Source organism: Scyliorhinus canicula, chromosome 18 (assembly GCF_902713615.1).
Source record: "Scyliorhinus canicula chromosome 18, sScyCan1.1, whole genome shotgun sequence".
Taxonomy (NCBI): domain Eukaryota; kingdom Metazoa; phylum Chordata; class Chondrichthyes; order Carcharhiniformes; family Scyliorhinidae; genus Scyliorhinus; species Scyliorhinus canicula.
In genome coordinates, this window is record NC_052163.1 from 83,468,156 (window position 1) to 83,487,113 (window position 18,958).

The following is an 18,958-nucleotide window of genomic DNA, read 5'->3' on the forward strand; positions in this document are numbered from 1 at the left end:
TATTCAAAGCTCAACTGTAATTTGTTCAGAGACCTAAAAGATAGTGCATAAAGTGTGGCCGCAGGGCAACACTCTGATCCTGACTCGTTGCTGAACTAGCTGACCTCAGCTATTGGGATTGTTAGGACTCCAAAACTGATCTCAATGTACCGACACTGGGAAATTAGGGTTGTTATCCTTAATCATAGGCCAGTTCCCTGAACTGGCAATTCAAGCATGGATTGACAAAAAACAAAATTTGTATGGTCCACCAACACTCATCATTTAGGTTTATACATGAAGAATCTTCAGCTGAAGTTTGATATGTAGAGCAGCTTGCATATAGGTTGGCACCAAGCAACAGCCATTATTTTCAGAGGGAAGAGCCCAGCCAGATGCACTCTATGATTATTTATTTTAAATTGTTCATCATATTTAGACTGCGTGAAGCTGAAACGCAAGTGCTTTACTGCCACACTAAATGCTTGAATTATTACCATTAATCTGTAAGAATTTTAATTTGCAGATTTGAACATAATTTTGATGCATTGATTTTGACTTGATTTAATAAACATGAATGCTAAAAAGAACCTTGTTCAAAGCCCCCCCCCCCCCCCCCCCAAAATCAAGCAGGACAAAGCAGTACGAAGTGAACACAAATAGGACTAAGCTGCTTTGATTTTGACCACTAGCCTTAATCTGGACACATCTGTTCTGGATGCCATGGTTTCCCATCAAAGCCATCCTATTATGAGCAACAGAATGCAAGACTTCTTATTCTATGGTGAAACTCCACCCTGTGGCTGATCAAGGAACATACAGTCTTCAGTTGTTTCTTTTGAACCTCATCTTCATCAGTTAATTTTGCTTAATGGTTGCAGTCACTGTTCTCATTATTTATTAAACCTACACTTCATCTTTCTCAAGGCATTGATTTTTATTGGGACACACTCCTATGGGTACCAACAATATACTAGCATATCTCTACGGCAACTACTTTTGTGTGTTGCCCCACACAGTAAGTACCACTAAGTTGTAGAAATAATGAGACCATTATAGCTAAGGCCAATTCTGTCCTCAACTGACAAATCCACAATTCAAAGAGGAGTTAGCTGAACCACAATAAAGGGCAGAATAACAAAATGACTTCTCAGTCTCCAGCCAGGATTGCCGTAACTCAGCATTAAGCTGGTTTCAATTAACCTGTCGGGAATTTTCTCGACTTAAATCAGTGGAGACAATGCAGAGTTACGATCATAGTTGAAAAGATAGCACCAACAGTGCAAGTTAGTTAACACATCAGCAATTAATTCACTGATTTTAGGGCATTGATGGTGGCACCTAATTATAGGGACAATATATTGCACTTGTTAGGAATATATAGTTTGTACATTCTGAGTGGCACCTACGCAACCCAAGAGGGAACATAGAACAGGCATCTAACAGTGTTCATATCACAAAATAAATTTAAAATTCATATACTATTCTTGAGAAATATTTTCGCATCTTGACTTGCAAAATTTGTGAATAATATTGGTTTCTAAACAGAACAACACAATGATAAAGGGACCATTTAAATTTCCTGCAGCAATTTCCAAGTAAGCACATGCACCACATCATGAACTTTCCTTTGCAGGATGAGGGACCAAACCACAGTAAATATGTTCAGAATATTCGCAGTAGTATTACTTTTCTACCAGTGGATGGCATGTGCGTGAATTCCTACAGTTTTTCTGTCTTTACTCTCAAGGATTAATTGGTGCCTGATTAAAAACTATCCATTTTATTAACCAACTAATTTTGAAGACTGAAAACATGCCGACAATGAACTCCCCTTTGCACTAGATTCTAAAAAACAAAATATCATACAATGGTAAATTATTTTCAAATTTTCTCCTGCATTAGTTTCTTGCTGGTGTGAAATTCATCAGGCACTTACTTGGCCATCGCCAACACTTCCCCGAAGTGGAATTTGTGATTTTGGACAATGTGTGACAGTTCATAAGATATAGAAGCAGAATTAGGCTATTCAGCCCATCGGGTCTGTTCCGCCATTTTATCATGGCTGATATGTTCCTCATCTGCTACCTACAATGTTACAGTGGGGCATTCAACTGTGAAAGCCATCACAGTAAGCCCAACGCTGTCCTTGCCAGATATGGTTGACTCTGAACTGCCTTCTGAAATGGTCAAGCAATCCACTCAGTTCAAGGCAATTAGGAAAGGGCAACAAATGCTGGCCTTGCCAGTGATACCCACAATCCATGAAATAGAGAAAAAAATGCTGAAGGCATTGAATGGAAGGAATACTTTCCACCCCCCCATCCCCCGCCCCTCTTCCTCTATCTCATTTCTCTTCGCCGAGGGTCAACAAAGCAAACAGCAGTGCTCCAGCTGTCACGTTGGAGGAAATTATGGCTGCACAGACTAGGCAGTGAGACTGGAACTATCTGGTCTCTGCCTTTACTAACCGAGACACTGAAAGGTTGGCTGCATATTAACCGATAGGAAGTATTGACTTATTCAATGCAATGGCAATTTCATCAGGATACTCACCTGCAGCTTCCATCATGCTGGCACAGAATTCTGGCTTTTTGTGCAAGTGGTCTTCTTCAGGACCTGTCAGTTTATATATATGGACACAGGGGGGTGTGCTGACATTACTGTAATGGCTGATGAACATGTCAAAATTCTGAGGAAAATTTAAGAGACAGTGCATTACTGTTTTAGAAAATCATTACATTACTATGCTGCGAAAAGGTACAAGCTCAGGAACGCTATCATATTAAGTTGTGATTTTACAAAAGTGAAATTTTGCAGATCCAATAATCAGTTAACAGTACTGGAGATTCCTAGAAGTAGGTGGACAGTTAAGTTTCCAAACAAGAAGCTTCTACATTTGAGTGCTCATCTTTACTCTTCTCCCATCCAACTAAACTATCATCCAGTTTCCTCTTGTTCTACAACCTCCTGCTACTCTCAGACAGTCACAATATGAGCCAGTAATAAGTCTTATGTGAAGCTTGTTATATGCCTTCCGGAGGTCTCTTCTCAGCTTATATTTGTCCAAATTTTGTTTTTGTGAAAGTGGAATCATGTACAACTAATTTATTGAGTTTTTTTTGAGCAGATAACAAGGAAGGTGGCTGTGTGTAGTTAGATTTCCAAAACCCATTTGATAATGTACCACATGAAAGGTTGCTATTAGAAATGCAGGATGTGTCTCTTCTCAGCTCATATTTTGTCCAAATTCTATTTTTGTGAAAGGGGAATCATGTACAACTAATTTATTTGAGTTCTTTGTGGGCGACACAGTAGCACAGTGGTTAGCATTGTTGCGTCACAGCATCAGAGTCCCAGATTCGATTCCCGGCTTGGGTCCTGTCTGTGCGGAGTATGCACGTTCTCCCTGTGTCTGCGTGGGTATCCTCCAGGTGCTCCGGTTTCCTCCCACAAGTCCCGAAAGACACGTTGTTAGGTAAATTGGACATTCTGAATTCCTCCTGTGTATCCGAACAGGCGCCGGAATGTGGCGACTAGGGGCTTTTCGCAGTAACTTCATTGCAGTGTTAATGTAAGCCTACTTCTGATAATAAAGATTATTATTATTGAGCAGATAACAAGGAAGGGGGATGTATATAGTTAGGTTTCCAAAAGGCATATGATAATTTGCCACATCAAAGTTTGCTGCACAAGAATGCGTGGTACTTTGTTAGCATGGATAAAGGGATTGGTTAGTTAACAGGAGGCACTCACAAGGGATAATTGGATATTTTTCTGGTTGACAGGCTGTAACTAGTGGGGTGGTAAAGGGATCAGTGCTGGGGCCTCAACTACTTACAATCTCTATAAATGGCTTTGATGAAGGTACCAAACCGAATCTGAATTTGTGGATCACACCAAGATAGGGAGGAAAGTAAGATGGGAGGAAAGTAAGATAAGAGGAAGTAAAGTAAGTTAAGAGGAAGTAGTGTATGCAAAGGGACATAGATAGGTTGAGTGAGTGGGCAAAAATTTGGCAGATGAAGTATAATGTGGGGAAATGTAATATTGTCCGCTTTGGCATGTAAATCTAGGTAAACTGGGAGAGATTGCAGAACTCAATGGTTCAGAAAGATAAAGTCATACACTGCCAAAAGAAGCTCTTTGGCACTTCATATCTGCGCTGACCATCAAACAGGCATGGAATTAGAGACAATTTATTCAGCTTTAATAGGGAAATCGTTAGGAGGCAGGAGACTGAATAAGGTTCAGAGGTATGTACTGAAATTGTCAGAATGGGGGCAGCACGGTGGCGCAGTGGGTTAGCACTGCGGCCTCACGGCGCCGAGGTCCCAGGTTCGATCCCGGCTCTGGGTCACTGTCCGTGTGGAGTTTGCACATTCTCCCCGTGTTTGCGTGGGCTTCACCCCCACAACCCAAAGATGTGTAGGGTAGGTGGATTGGTCGCTCTAAATTGCCCCTTAATTGGGTACTCTAAATTTATTTATTTTTAAAAATAAATTGTCAGAATGGTACTAGTGATGTCCCCTAGGAATCCATACTAGACCTCAGCTTTGTTTCAAGTTATAAGTGACTTGGATGAAGGAATAGAGAGTACACGCTTTCAAACAACACTTAGCACAATAAATACCATGAAGTTGCAAACAAACGGATTTCAAACACTTAATTTGTCAGTTTTGACCAATCTGGGAAAGTGAGTATCATTCACTTCAGACCCAAGAAAAATATATCAGAGCATTTTCTATAATGGAGAGAAGCACACTGGAGGGTGTGCAGAGGAGATTCACTCGGTTAATCCCAGAGCTGAAGGGGTTGGATTATGAGGAGAGGTTGAGTAGACTGGGACTGTACTTGTTGGAATTTAGAAGGATGAGGGGGGATCTTATAGAAATATATAAAATTATGAAGGGAATAGATAGGACAGATGCGGGCAGATTGTTTCCACTGGCGGGTGAAAGCAGAACTAGGGGACATAGCCTCAAAATAAAGGGAAGTAGATTTAGGACTGAGTTTAGGAGGAACTTCTTCACCCAAAGGGTTGCAAATCTATGGAATTCCTTGCCCAGTGAAGCAGTTGAGGCTCCTTCATTAAATGTTTTTAAGGTAAAGATAGATAGTTTTTTGAAGAATTAAGGGATTAAGGATTATGGTGTTCGGGCCGGAAAGTGGAGCTGAGTCCACAAAAGATCAGCCATGATCTCATTGAATGGCGGAGCAGGCTCGAGGGGCCAGATGACCTACTCCTGCTCCTAGTTCTTATGTTCTTAAGCTAGAAAGTGTGGAGGAGCACAGATTTCAGGGTCCAGGTACAGAAATCACTACACACTGATGGAAAGATACAAACTAAATCAAAGAGGTTAATGAAATGTTGGCATTTATCTTAAGAGGTTGGAATACGAAGAGGTGGAAATTTTATCACTGTAAATTTCGCCACTGACTGGAAAAACATCAGGAACAATGTGCGTGTGCACTTAGCTCACACTGCTTTCGCCACATGTGTAACTGCTTCTGATGCGGCAGGAGTTTGGAATATACTCAATCAGGATCAATTTCACTGTAGTATCACTTGTAACCTGATTATTCATCCCAGTTCCTAATCTGTATTGGGCTCTCGATCCCAATGAGATTTTATGTTAGTGCCGCCTCTGTAAGAGGGGTGACTTAGAGCGAGACCAGGCTTTGCGCAGCGGCGTAGAACTTCAAAAAGGAAATAGTCAGATAGAGGTCACAGATTTAAGGTAATTGGCCAAAGCAACAATGAAGAAACGAGGAGAAATTTCAGAGTAAGTGGCTGGGATCTGGAATGCAGTGCCAGGGCTTTTGGTGGTGGCAGATTCAATTAAGGCATTCAAGAGGGAATTGAGATTATCTGAAAAGGAAGAATGTGCAGGGTTGGTACTAGGCAAATTGCCCCTTTGGAAATTTGGTGCAAACACGATGGGCTGAATGGCCTCCTTGCAGTTCCTGCAAAGCCCAAGTCACTCAGTTGGTAGATAATGAGACTTTTAATTCAGGGTCATAGTTTAAGCACCAGTTTGAAAATAAAATTTTCCTTAAATATTTAGTCACATTGTTTTATTGATATTTTATCAAAATATGCCCTTAACCTAAATATTACCATCAATTCCCCACAGTCTGCATTCATTGGAGGCTGAGAATCTGTTACTGAAGTGTCTTGACTATATATTTTCATAATTTACTGAATCATTAGAAGCATGTTTTACAGAGGGAACAGTTGATAAATGGTAAGTAGGATTTATACACAAAATTGCAATTGCTCATGGGCTGCACAACCAAAAAATGGGTAACTTGAACTAGTTAGTCTGTGTCAAGCCAACTTGTTAGTTTAAATGCAGGGAGTTGACATTTTTGACACTGTAGTGCAGGACATGCTCATGTGTGTGGCACAAATAAACAGACTTTCAATGTAATATAAAAATCAGATTAGACCACATCTAGATTAATGCATTCAGTTCTGGGCACCACACCTCAGGAAAGACACATCAGCCATGAGCATGTACGCAAAGAAAATCATTAGAATGATACTGGAGCTAAAACAGTTCAATTAAGAGGACAGGTTGCATAGACCAGCTTTGCATTCTTTTGAATATTAAAGTAACAATGATATTTATGATTAAGGATTTGACAGGGCAGATGGAGTTAGACCATTAAGGGATGATATCAGGAAGCGCTCTTCACACAAAGGGTAATGCAAATCACCCTCAAAACTGCTGAGACTGGAGTCAATTGAAAATTTGAAAACATGATTTTTGTTAAATAAGATAATCAAGAGTTGAAACAAGCTCAAAGGGCTGAATGGGCTTCATAGAATTTGCAGTGCAGAAGGAGGCCATTCGGCCCATAGAGTCTGTAATGGCCCTTGGAAAGAGCACCCTCCCTAAGCCCATACCTCCATCCTATCCCCATAACCCCACCTAACCCTTTTTGGACCCTGAGGGCAATTTATCATGGCCAATCCACCTAACCTGCACATCGTTGGACTGTGGGAGGAAACCGGAGCACCCGGAGGAAACCCACGCAAACACGGGGAGAGCACGCAGACTCCGCACAGATAGTGCCCCAAGCCGGAAATCGAACCTGGGACCCTGGAACTGTGAAGCAGCTGTGCTAACCACTATGCTACCGTGCTGCCCTTCTCCAGGCTTCTCCTGGTCCTTCACAGTTCCAGATCTCATTTTCCTAAGAAAACACTAGGAAATTTCAGACAATGGGATTGGAGAGAAAGAGTAAGCCGCTTTTCTTTTAAACTAATTCAACTCCTGGAATTTTATTTTCAAGAAGCAAAATCTGTAAAACCTGATCCTGCGCCACTGCCAGCTCGGGTTTCCTTGAGGAAATGGTCATGCCACTTTTGCAGCAGGGCAGCTGATCTATGGAACACATATTGAACCTGGAGCCCCCATATCTTTGAAACCATGCCAGTGAATCTAATTATTCAACTTATCAGAAATTAACAAATAAAAGTGGATTGAGCTACGGATGTTAAATAGAAAATAGATTATTAAAATTACAATTACTTTTCTTGAATAAAAATCTAGAAGTTCCAAAGCTGAAAAGAGTAAATAGTTCAGGCAGTGGTTAGGCAGGTTGGGCTTTAAAACCTGCATAACAAAACTGAAGGCGAAGGAATTATATCGAGATGGCTGATAACAGGTCACCTTCTCCTGCAACTCACCGACTAAGCTCTTAATTACTTTTAATTTCCTTCACTACTTTCTTGAATTCCAGTGAATTTACTCACCTGGCTCACTGAGCAGCTATGAGAGAAGCCAGCCTTTGTTAGTTGAACTATTTCCCCAGGAAATTCATAATTCACCACATAGAGGTGATGTTCCAATGTAGTGTCTTTTGTGGCTTGGAAATAGACTAACTTTGTTGCTTCATTCACCCAGATCTGAAAAACATAATCAGCACAAATTGTCCTAAATTTTAAAACATCCCTCAAAAGAATACAAGACTAATTGAAATCAAGAGATTTTAAGCTTAAAATAATAGAAACCCACTCCCCCACATTTAGCACACTTTATAATCCTTATGTGGCATTCTTAATTGATAAGCTCATTATTTCCATGACTGCCATCACCAGCAGTAATGACAATGCAAATGCGGCTAAGCGCAACATGCTCTTGCCAGGCAGAACATGTGTTAGGAAGGACTCCATATTGCTATAGCATAGCACAATTCAAATTGTCACCTACCATTTAGGTTTATATGAATACAGTCGAGGGCTTCAGTTCTGAATCACTACCCTGCTGGAAATGATAACATACACGGTTCCAGGTCATTCAGTTGGGCGGGGGGGATTTAACTTCCTGCAGTAAAATGGCCATCCAACATGGCTCACATTAATCGTGGCTTGAGGGGGTGACCAGTGCCTGAGGAATTGTTTGAGCAAGCAGCCAAATTCCTTCAACAGAGAAGAAAATTGGTCTCAATCGTGAAACTTTGGTTTGTAATGAGAATAAATAATTGCACGTTTGCAATTATGATGGATGCTATTGGGCAGCATGGTGGCCTAGTGGTTAGCACAACCGCCTCACGGCGCTGAGGTCCCAGGTTCGATCCCGGCTCTGGGTCACTGTCCGTGTGGAGTTTGCACATTCTCCCCGTGTCTGCGTGGGTTTCGCCCCCACAACCCAAAAATGTGCAGAGTAGGTGGATTGGCCACGCTAAATTGCCCCTTAATTGGAAAAAATAATTGGGTAATCTAAATTTATTTAAAAAAAATGATGGATGCTGTTTGCAAGAAGGCACAGTTATTTAAACCCCTCATTGGCCAGTCACAGAAACTGTTCAATCAACTGGAATTATTTTTTGATAAACCCAAGAGAGAATAATGACCATTCTGGTGTTAAAAGCAGTTTGTAACAGTCATCCAGCCCACAGGGTCCTAATGATTCGTCAACATGTGCCACAGCCAAAAAGTGATTCATTGTGAGATGCACTGGAGACATTTTGATGACCTGATCAGGCTCCATGTAATTTCTAGATGAAGCTGTCCCCAATTGAGGTGGGAAAAAGCCCATTGCAAGTGGTTGCATCTCATTTCACCCCTCTGGCAACATGGTGGCGAGTCTACATTGGAGTGCCCAAAATTGCAGTTTATCCAAAATTTTGGACAAATTACCAATTCCTTACACTTATAAAACCCCAAAATGTTAATTTTGCCATTTATGGTGTTTTGTAACTGTTAATGACAGTTTCAGGGAATTAGTCATTTGAACCCACAAGCCTTCAGCGAATACCTTTTTCAGTACAATGATACTCACTTCTCTTATTTTCCATTCAAAAATATATTACTTTATATTTATTCCCAATCTCAAACACCAAAAGTCCACAAGTGGATGTGTGCGGGCAGATTAGGCTACGGCCGGGGGTGGGGGGTTAGCAGCTGTTGGGTGCATGATTGGTCACTGACAATTAAGGTCCTACAATGCCTGTAGCTAACATCAGTGGTACTGAGTAAACTGCCAACACCTTAAAGACAGGTGAAGAATATTTCAGCCTACTGTCTAATCACCAGTATCATTCATTTGGTTTAAGAACATGGTTAAATCACAGCCTTGCTACTGTTCTCATTTAGTTGATAAGCAAAACCATCAATTTCCAAAACTCATCTACTGTAAGCTTACCCTTGAGCCATGTCTTGCCAACACCTCCCACTCACCACTAGTTAGTGCAACCTCCTCTTTGATTGGGCATTTAAAATCATCTGTTAAACAAAGGGCCAGTAATTAGTGCAACACACCATCACAATAAATGCAAGATTACACAAGACAAGCTATGGAGGAAAACTAAAACATTCAGCTGTTAGATGTGGCAGTTATGGCCACTTATCTGCAATATTTTCTCCCCCTATGGAAAAAAAACTGAAACACAAGTCACAAAACATCATAAAAATGTTCGAAAATCCCTTAAGCGCATAAAATAAAATCAGATTTGACTTATTCTCTTGCCATTATGTGTAGGCCCATTAATAAAATGGGTAATTGCAAAGACAATCCGGAAATACATCTAAAATCCCAGAATTCCATGCATTTGTTGACTGCAGCATTCCTACCCTTCACAGTATTTTCCCTAAATCAACTGCAGTCAAATTGCTGTGTTTCATGCAACAAAATTCACTGATGTGACATGCGCAGAAAAAAGGTCACCAGAGCAAGCAAGATTTGACCACCTACGTTTACATTCTAAATGCATCCAAAGGAGAAATTTTATTTCACTATTGACTGCAGACAACTCTGGCACTCTGATTGAAGTATTAAAATTACAGCCAATTTAGGGACATCATTTATTTATTACAGCAATGGTTAGATATAACCATACAACAAGTTAAACATTGTCTCTCTATCTCTGGAGCGACATGATGGCACAGTGGTTAGCACTGCTGACTCACAGCGCCATGGACCCGGGAACGATTCCGACCTCGGTTGACTGTCTATGTGTAGTTAGTACATTCATTAACCCAGTGCATTTAAGTTTTTCTCCCCCCAGTGTCTGCGGGGGTTTCCTCCGACTGCTCTGGTTTCCTCCCATAGTCCAAAGATATGTAGCTTAGGTGGATTGGCCATACTAAATTGCTCCTTAGGGTGGGGTTGCAGGAATAGGGTGGGGTTGCAGGAATAGGGTGGGGGATTGGGGCTACATAGGGTGGTCTTTTGAAGGGTCGGTGGTGACTCGATAGGCCGAATGGCGTCCTTCTGCACTGTAGGGATTCTATGCTTCTGGGAATTGAGCAGGTTTGAATCAAATCTAGATCATATTAAAGTCTCCATGCTCTATCAGCTGTCAAGATTGAATGTGCAACAATCTTGACCATTCATAATTGTCTTCCTAGTGACTACCTATCAACCCTAAACCACCCAGAATTTGGCACTTCCATCAGTGGTATCACAAGAATGCTTGTTGAGCAGAATAGAAAAACACCGCATACTGGATTGCATTATTTTCTGTACCCCCCGGCGCCCTGCTCCGTGCAGCACAGAGATTGAGGCAGGTAATAGGAAAGAACAGTAACTCACCTGCAGTTGGACTAAATTGATTTGCCCACTGGTAGCAGCCTGGTTTTAAAATTGAAGTAATTCTATATAAATGGCAAAACCCTGTCTGTGATTCATTGGCCCAGATAAAAGATACTTCATCATCCCTAGTTTGTACAAAGGGATAAAATATGTCATGAACCTAAGAGAGAAAGAAAAAGGTGGGGGGGGTGGGAGGGGGGGTAGAATGAATAGGACATTAATTAGCACAGTTGAAAAGAGTAAACAATCATGGTGCAGTCATCACCCTGGTAATAACACAAAACATGGAATCAGAAAAGAATGCCAACCATCCTCCCCATGTATGTCACCCAATTCCCACAAACTGGACAAATGTCTCACTGCAGATTCTATTCACCGATTTAATTTTCTGAAAATTCTGTATTACCTGCTCCTCAAATGTTCAAAATACCCGTGTAACCATCCTCGCATTCTCTAGTCTGCTGGTCTCAAAATGGCAACATCCTAATTATCCAACTTCTTTTTGGCTACTATTGTCCAAAGTCGTTTCGAATAACCATAGTGAGAGACACCTCTTGCCAGCCCTCATCCAATGAATATAAGAGTTAAACTCTCTCAATCCTTTTTCAAACTGCTTCGTGCTTTTCAATGTACATTAGCTAAAGCATTAACCATTTGAGGTGCAATTTCCAATATATGTACAATATTTCAAATGTAGCATTATGGCTGGAGGCCCGTGAAAGCACAACTAGAGCCCTTAATATAGTCATGAAGATATCTAACAGGGAATTCAAACAAGGCTTGTTTACCCCAAGAATGGTGAGAATGTGGAAGTGGCTGTCACAGGAAGTGGTTGGAGAAAATAGTATAGATGCAGTTAAGGGGAGGAGGGAATAGAGGTTTACATTGACAGATTTAGGAAATACAGATTTGGATGAGAAAAGATGGGAGGAGGCCTAAGTGGAGCAATAACACCAGCACACACTGGTTGGGCTTGGTTTTATTCACAACAATTGATGGCAATTACATCAAACCCCTTTTCCATGTGTTAATGAGAATCCTATTATCAAGGGCATGATTCAACTCCAAAATGTTTTAAGGAGTGTCTAAAATTCTTCTTTGAATTTTGACAAAGAGTCATCGGACTCAAAACGTTAGTTCTTCTCTCTCGCTACAGATGCTGCCAGATTTGATGAGATTTTCCAGCATTTTCTCTTTTGTTTCAGATTCCAGCATCCGCAGTAATTTGCTTTTATCCAGTGTCTAAAATTCTGCTCCTTACAGCATTCACTTAATTGGTTCTGTTCACTCTCCTTGCCACTTATCGGCTTCTCATTTGCCACCTGGCCACACACCAACAAATATTATAACAAGCAATCAGTAGCTAACAGATGACTAATGCAATATTTTTTTAAATTTCTCATCTCCACATCATTATTCTCCACTTCCTGTTACTAAATCATTTTTATCCAGTTAACTGGCTTTAATTGAGATTAATAGGCATAAGGTGCACTGAAGTCAACCCAACACAAATATTTACTTATCCTTCAGTCCTTTGGCCCACTACAGAATTAGTGAATTCAAGAAGGAATTGAAACCTGTAACCATCTGGCAGCCAGTCTATTGCCTGGGTAAGCAGAGATCATTTCAAATACAGACTAATCCATGTAGTCATAGAATCATAAAACTGTTACAATACTGAAGGCCACCATTTGGCCTGTCGGGTCTCTGCAAGAGCAACTCACCCATTCTCCTGTCTTGTACTGAGTAGGATTATTATTGTAAGCAGTGGTGTGCAGGGGGGGACGGGGGGAACGGGGGGAACGGGGGGGGGGGGGGGGGGGGGGGGGGGGGGACGGTGCATTGGCCCCGGGCATCCATTGGATGGGGGCATCCAATCAGAGAAGGAAATTTTTTAAAAAAAATTTAGATTACCCAATCATTTTTTCAATTAAGGGGCAATTTAGCGTGGCCAATCCACCTACTCTGCACATTTTTTGGGTTGTGGGGGCGAAACCCACGCAGACACGGGGAGAATGTGCAAACTCCACACGGACAGTGACCCAGAGCCGGGATCGAACCTGGGACCTCAGTTCCGTGAGGCGGTTGTGCTAACCACTAGGCCACCGTGCTGCTCCAGAGAAGGAAATAAGATAGTAATTTTAAAATTTCAGCGGTGATAAATCAATTTTTGGAGGCTCACCACACTGCAGAGGCAGTTGTTAGCCCTTTATTCCTTTAACATGGTGTACCCTTTCTGTCTAGAGAAAATAGTGCTTCTCCCCATCCCCCCACACGCATGCGCATGATGTACGTGGTGCAACCATCAAAAGCAACAAGCACACGTGGCTGTTCGTTCCTGCGTTTCCTCGAGTCATAACTCGTCTTTTCTTCAGCTTTTTGTGCATCTAGATTAGTTCTTTTACCTACTCAGGTCAGTGAATAGCTCTAGAACAGGTGCAACTATGTTTTTTATAGGTTTTGTGGTGATATATTTTTTTTTTATAAATGTTTTTTATTCAGTTTTCATGTTTTATATTGAACAAATTACAAATTGTTAGAGAGAGAGAAAAAAAAAAGAACTCGCAAAAAATTAACATATATATTTACAGGTGAGCATCTTCGTAGTAATAACTGTGGCCTCCCCCTTTTCGCCGGCATACATATTTTACATTCCCCAACATGTTTATTGGCATTTATTTAGTTTGGTTTTGGGCCTTAGCTAGCCATCAAACCCCCGTAACGAGCCCGTAGCCCCCCCCTCCCCGCCGGCTACCTTCCCCCCGACTATTCTTCCTCTTGTACGTTGGCCACAAACAGGTCCCGGAACAATTGCATGAATGGCTCCCACGTTCTGTGGAAGCCGTCGTCCGACCCTCGGATGGCGAATTTGATTTTCTCCATTTGGAGAGAATCCGAGAGGTCGGACAGCCAGTCTGCAGCTCTGGGCGGTGCTGCTGGCCGCCAGCCAAACAGGATTCTACGGCGGGCGATCAGGGAGGCAAAGGCAAGGGCGTCCGCCCTCTTCCCCAGGAATAGATCTGGCTGGTCTAAAAAACCTCGAAGACCGCCACTATCGGGCATGGCTCCACCCTCACCCCCACCACTTTGGACATAGCGTCGAAGAAGGCTGTCCAGTACTCCACAAGTCTGGGACAAGACCAGAACATGTGGGCGTGGTTGGCCGGGCCTCTTTGGCACCGCTCACATCTGTCCTCCACCTCCGGGAAGAACCTACTCATACGGTTTCTCGTTAAGTGGGCTCTATGTACCACTTTTAGTTGTGTCAGGCTGAGCTTTGCGCACGTGGAGGTGGAGTTGACCCTATGCAGTGCTTCGCTCCAGAGTCCCCACCCTATCTCCACCCCCAGGTCGTCCTCCCATTTCCTTCTTGTTGCGTCCAGTACGGTGTCGTCCCTATCTACCAGTCGGCCATACATGTCACTACAGTTCCTTTTCTCTAGGATACTTGCGTCCAGTAGGTCTTCCAGTAGTGTCTGTCGTGGCGGTTGTGGGTACGTCCTTGTCTCCTTTCGTAGGAAGTTTTTGAGCTGCAGGTACCGTAGCTTGTTCCCCCCAGCTAGCTGAAATTTCTCTGTCAGTTCGTCCAGTGTTGCGATCCTGTCGTCCGTGTATAGGTCCCTGACTGTCAGTGTCCCCCCGTCCTGTCTCCACCTTTTGAAGGTGGCATCAGTCAGTGCTGGTTTGAACCTATGGTTGTTGCAGATGGGAGCCTTGTCCGACATTTTGTTCAGGCCAAATTGCTGCCGCAGTTGGTTCCAGGATTGGAGGGTGGCTGTCACCACTGGGCTGCTGGAGTGTTTTTTGGGTGGGGATGGGAGTGCTGCCGTGGCGAGGGCCCGGAGGGAGGTCCCCATGCAGGAGGCCTCCTCCGCACGCACCCACTCGGCTTCTGGCTCCTGGATCCATCCCCTTACTCGCTCGGCTGTTGCCGCCCAGTGGTAGAATTGTAGATTCGGGAGGGCTAGCCCCCCCCTGGATTTTGTTTTCTGTAGGACCTTCTTTAGGATCCTAGCATTTTTACCCCCCCATACGAACGCCATGATACGTTTGTCCAGCGCTATGAAGAAGGCCTTGGGGATGTAGATCGGAATGGATCTAAACAGGAAGAGGAACCTGGGCAATACGTTCATTTTGATCGTCTGGACTCTTCCTGCGAGGGAGAGTGGGAGTGTGTTCCATCTATGCAGGTCCTTTTTTACTTCCTCCGCCAGGCTGGTGAGGTTCCATTTGTGGATCCCTTTCCAGTCATGGGCTATTTGGATCCCCAGGTAGCGGAATTTATGTCGGGCTTGTTTGAACGGCAGCCCCTTTAGTGCTGCGCCCCCCCCCCCCCTTGCTGGTGTACTGGGAAGATCTCGCTTTTGCTCATGTTGAGTTTGTAGCCCGAGAAGGCTCCAAACTCTTTCAGGAGCGCGATGATTCCGTCCATGCTGCTTTGTGGGTCCGAGATGTAGAGGAGCAGATCGTCTGCATAGAGTGAGACTCTGTGCTCTCTGCCTCCCCTTCGGATCCCCCTCCAATTTTTTGCTGCCCTGAGCGCAATTGCTAGCGGTTCGATTGCTAGTGCGAACAGCAGTGGGGACAGTGGGCATCCTTGTCTGGTGCCCCTGTGCAGCTGGAAGTATTGGGAGTTGGTATTGTTGGTCCGTACACTCGCCATGGGGGCGTTGTATAGGAGTTTTACCCACGCGGTGAACCCTGTTCCAAGCCCGAACCGCTCCAGTACCTCTATGAGGTATTTCCATTCGACTCTGTCGAAGGCCTTTTCTGCGTCCAGGGAGACGATCACCTCTTGTGTTCTCTCCCCGGAGGGGGTCATTATCACGTTCAGCAGGCGCCTGATGTTCGAGGTGAGCTGTCTACCTTTGACGAAGCCCGTCTGGTCCTCTGTGACCACCTCAGGTACACAGTCTTCCAGCCTTTTGGCTAGGATTTTGGCCAGTATTTTGGCGTCTGCGTTCAGCAGAGATATGGGTCTGTATGACCCACATTCCGTTGGGTCTTTGTCTTTCTTAGGCATCAGCGAGATTGAGGCCTGTGCTAACGTGGGTGGCAGTGTGCCCCTAGCTAGCGAGTCTGCGAACATCTCCCGCAGGTGCGGGGCCAGCGCTGTCGCAAATTTTTTGTAGAAGTCCGCCGGGAATCCGTCCGGTCCCGGCGCCTTCCCCGTCTGCATGGAGCTGATACTGTCCATGATCTCTCCCAGTGCTAGTGGTGCTTCCAGGTCCCGTTTCCTGCCCTCTCCCACGACTGGTATGACCAGTCCATCAAGGAACCGGTTCATCCCAGCCTTCCCCGTTGGGGGCTCTGAGGTGTACAGCTCTTGGTAGAAGGCCTTGAAGGTTTTGTTAATCCTCTCTGGTTCTGTTTCCAACATGCCTCTGGTACCCCTGATTTGCCCAATTTCTCTGGTGGCTGCCTGCTTTCTCAGCTGGTGTGCCAACAGGCGGCTGGCTTTGTCTCCGTGTTCGTACAGGGTCCCGCGCGCCTGGCAGAGTTGGTGCACTGCTTTCCTGGTGGAGAGCAGGTCAAAGTTCCTTTGTAGTTCTTTTATCTCGGCCTCGGAGTATTTACGGTCTACCTCCAGTATGGAGTCGACCAGCTTCTGCCCAGCCACCCTTTCCTCCCTATCGCTTTGCGCTTTGAAGGCAATGATTTCCCCTCTTAGTACAGCCTTAAGCGCTTCCCAGAACGTGGAGGATGATACCTCCCCGTTTTGGTTGTTCTCCGTGTACTCCGCTATGGCCCGCGCTATCCTTTCGCTGAAGGCCTTGTCAGCTAGTAAGGCACCGTCCAACCTCCATGTGGGGCGCTGGGCCCTTCCCGTCTCCAGCCGCACGTCCATGTAGTGTGGGGCGTGGTCTGATATCACAATTGCGGAGTATTCCACCTTGTCTATCCCTGGAAGCACCGTTTTCCCCACCACAAAGAAGTCAATTCTGGTGTTGTGGTGATATTTAATGAAATATTTACGTGGGATGTAGTAAGAGTGAAGCCTGGATGATCAGAGGACTGCTATGGCATTTAATCTCGGAATAGGAGACATTTATTCCTTATGAAATGAAATGAAAATCGCTTATTGTCACGAGTAGGCTTCAATGAAGTTACTGTGAAAAGCCCCTAGTCGCCACATTCCGGCGCCTGTCCGGGGAGGCTGGTACGGGATTAACATGCTAATATTCGAATACAGATACCACTAATTTGCAAGTCTATGATATAAATTGCACAAAATTATCAGTGGAGAATCAGTGTGAAATAATTTGATACGAAGGAACAAAGAAATGAAATATGGTTTATCCGTCTGCAACTGACCGATTGTTTACCATTTTCTTCCCATTTTCTCATGCGTCTTACAGTTTTTGAGATAGAAAATGAAATGTTACGAGTATTTCGTGTACAACCGAGTGGAGCACAGAACAGGAAAAAAGAGGGCCAGAGTCGAAGACGAGTCCCATCAAAGAGGGGCATTAGATGCATGGATAAAAAGAAGTAAAGAAGAAGTAGGAGAACCTGGAGAAGTAAAAGATGATGTGGGTGCAGAGAAGGATTTTTCTGATACGGATTCAGCTCGGTCAGAACATAATACTCTCTCAGTCTCATTGTCAGGATGATGATCCATGTGAAGAAAATAAAGAAGATTTTAGCATATTTTTGCAAAGAAGCGATTTTGGCTGTTTGAAGAAACCGATTCCAGATCATTTGAAGATGACAATATTACAACATGGCCCTGAAAGATATCAGAATAAAAGTGGTCCATTTGCTGAGAAGGATGGGAGATCATTTTCCAAACAGTGGTTTGATAAAGTTTCCACAAACGGAGAAATTGTGGAGAGAAAATGGTTGTTATACTCTCCATATCGGAAAGCATGCTACTGTTTTGTCTGCTTTTTGTTTTCAAAGGAGCATTTGTCGTCTGTGTCAAACTTTGGAAAGGAAGGCGGTTTCTCCACTTGGAGAAACTTAAATCCAACAATACTTGACCATGAGAAAAGCCCTTCTCATAGAGCTCACGAGGGAATACCTGAACCTCGTAGTTCGACTCCATCATTCAACTACGATAGATGCTGAACTTCAACAGCAAATGTCTGCTGAAAAGAAAAGATGGAAAGCTATAACTGAACGGATTGTCGAGGTTATATCCTTTCTGGCAAAACAGAATCTGGCCTATCGTGGACATCGAGGAGAAGGAATATCTGGGTTATCAGAGCCAGGGGAGACAGTCAGTGAAAATACAGGAAACTTTCTAGCAACAATCAGACTTTTGGCCAAATATGATGACATCTTAGAAAAACACTTGCAGAGAGGGAAAGAGAAACCAAAAAGTGTCACCTACTTGTCCAACAGAATTCAAAACAAAATAATCAATCTTCTTGGTGAAACTGTCAAGAAAAATATAATTTCCGAAATTAAGGATGCAAAATATTTTAGCATAATGCTGGATTCAACTCCAGGTATTGCCCATGGAGATCAGGTTTCTGAAATTCTGCGTTACGTTCATATTGATGAAAACAGAAAAGTAGAAATAAAGGAGACATTTCTGGGATTTTTTCAAGTCAACAAGATAGATGCAGTCAGCCTGGTAAATAAAATTCAGGAAAAATTGGAAGACGACAAAATTTCCATGAATGACTGTCGTGGTCAAGCATATGATAACGCAGCAGTTATGGCTGGAGTGAGAGGAGGTGTTCAACAAAAAATTCTTGAAGTTAACCCAAAAGCTGTGTTTGTGAACTGCGAGAACCACAGCCTCAATTTGGCCTGTGTCCATGCAAGTGAGGTGCAACCTGTTGTTACATTTTTTGGCATTCTAGAAAAACTCTTTACTTTTTTTTCTTCATCTACTTCTCGTTGGGAAGTGTTAAAATCATTTGTCACTCGGACTGTGAAAAGACAGTGTGACACAAGATGGAGTTCCAGCCATGATGCTGTGC

General features: G+C 43.4%; 1 protein-coding gene across 6 annotated transcripts in view; it reads right to left on the reverse strand.

The window, feature by feature from the left end:
• Nucleotides 1-18,958, reverse strand: part of dpp9 (dipeptidyl-peptidase 9) — a 111,569-nt gene that overhangs the window by 20,601 nt on the left and 72,010 nt on the right. For all 6 annotated transcript variants that reach the window (XM_038776655.1, XM_038776657.1, XM_038776658.1 and 3 more), the window contains 4 exons: nucleotides 11,025-11,184; nucleotides 9,636-9,715; nucleotides 7,745-7,897; nucleotides 2,536-2,671 (listed from right to left, as the gene is read on the reverse strand). In XM_038776655.1, the coding sequence (XP_038632583.1) occupies nucleotides 2,536-2,671; nucleotides 7,745-7,897; nucleotides 9,636-9,715; nucleotides 11,025-11,184 (529 nt within the window). The remainder of the gene's footprint in view (nucleotides 1-2,535; nucleotides 2,672-7,744; nucleotides 7,898-9,635; nucleotides 9,716-11,024; nucleotides 11,185-18,958) is intronic.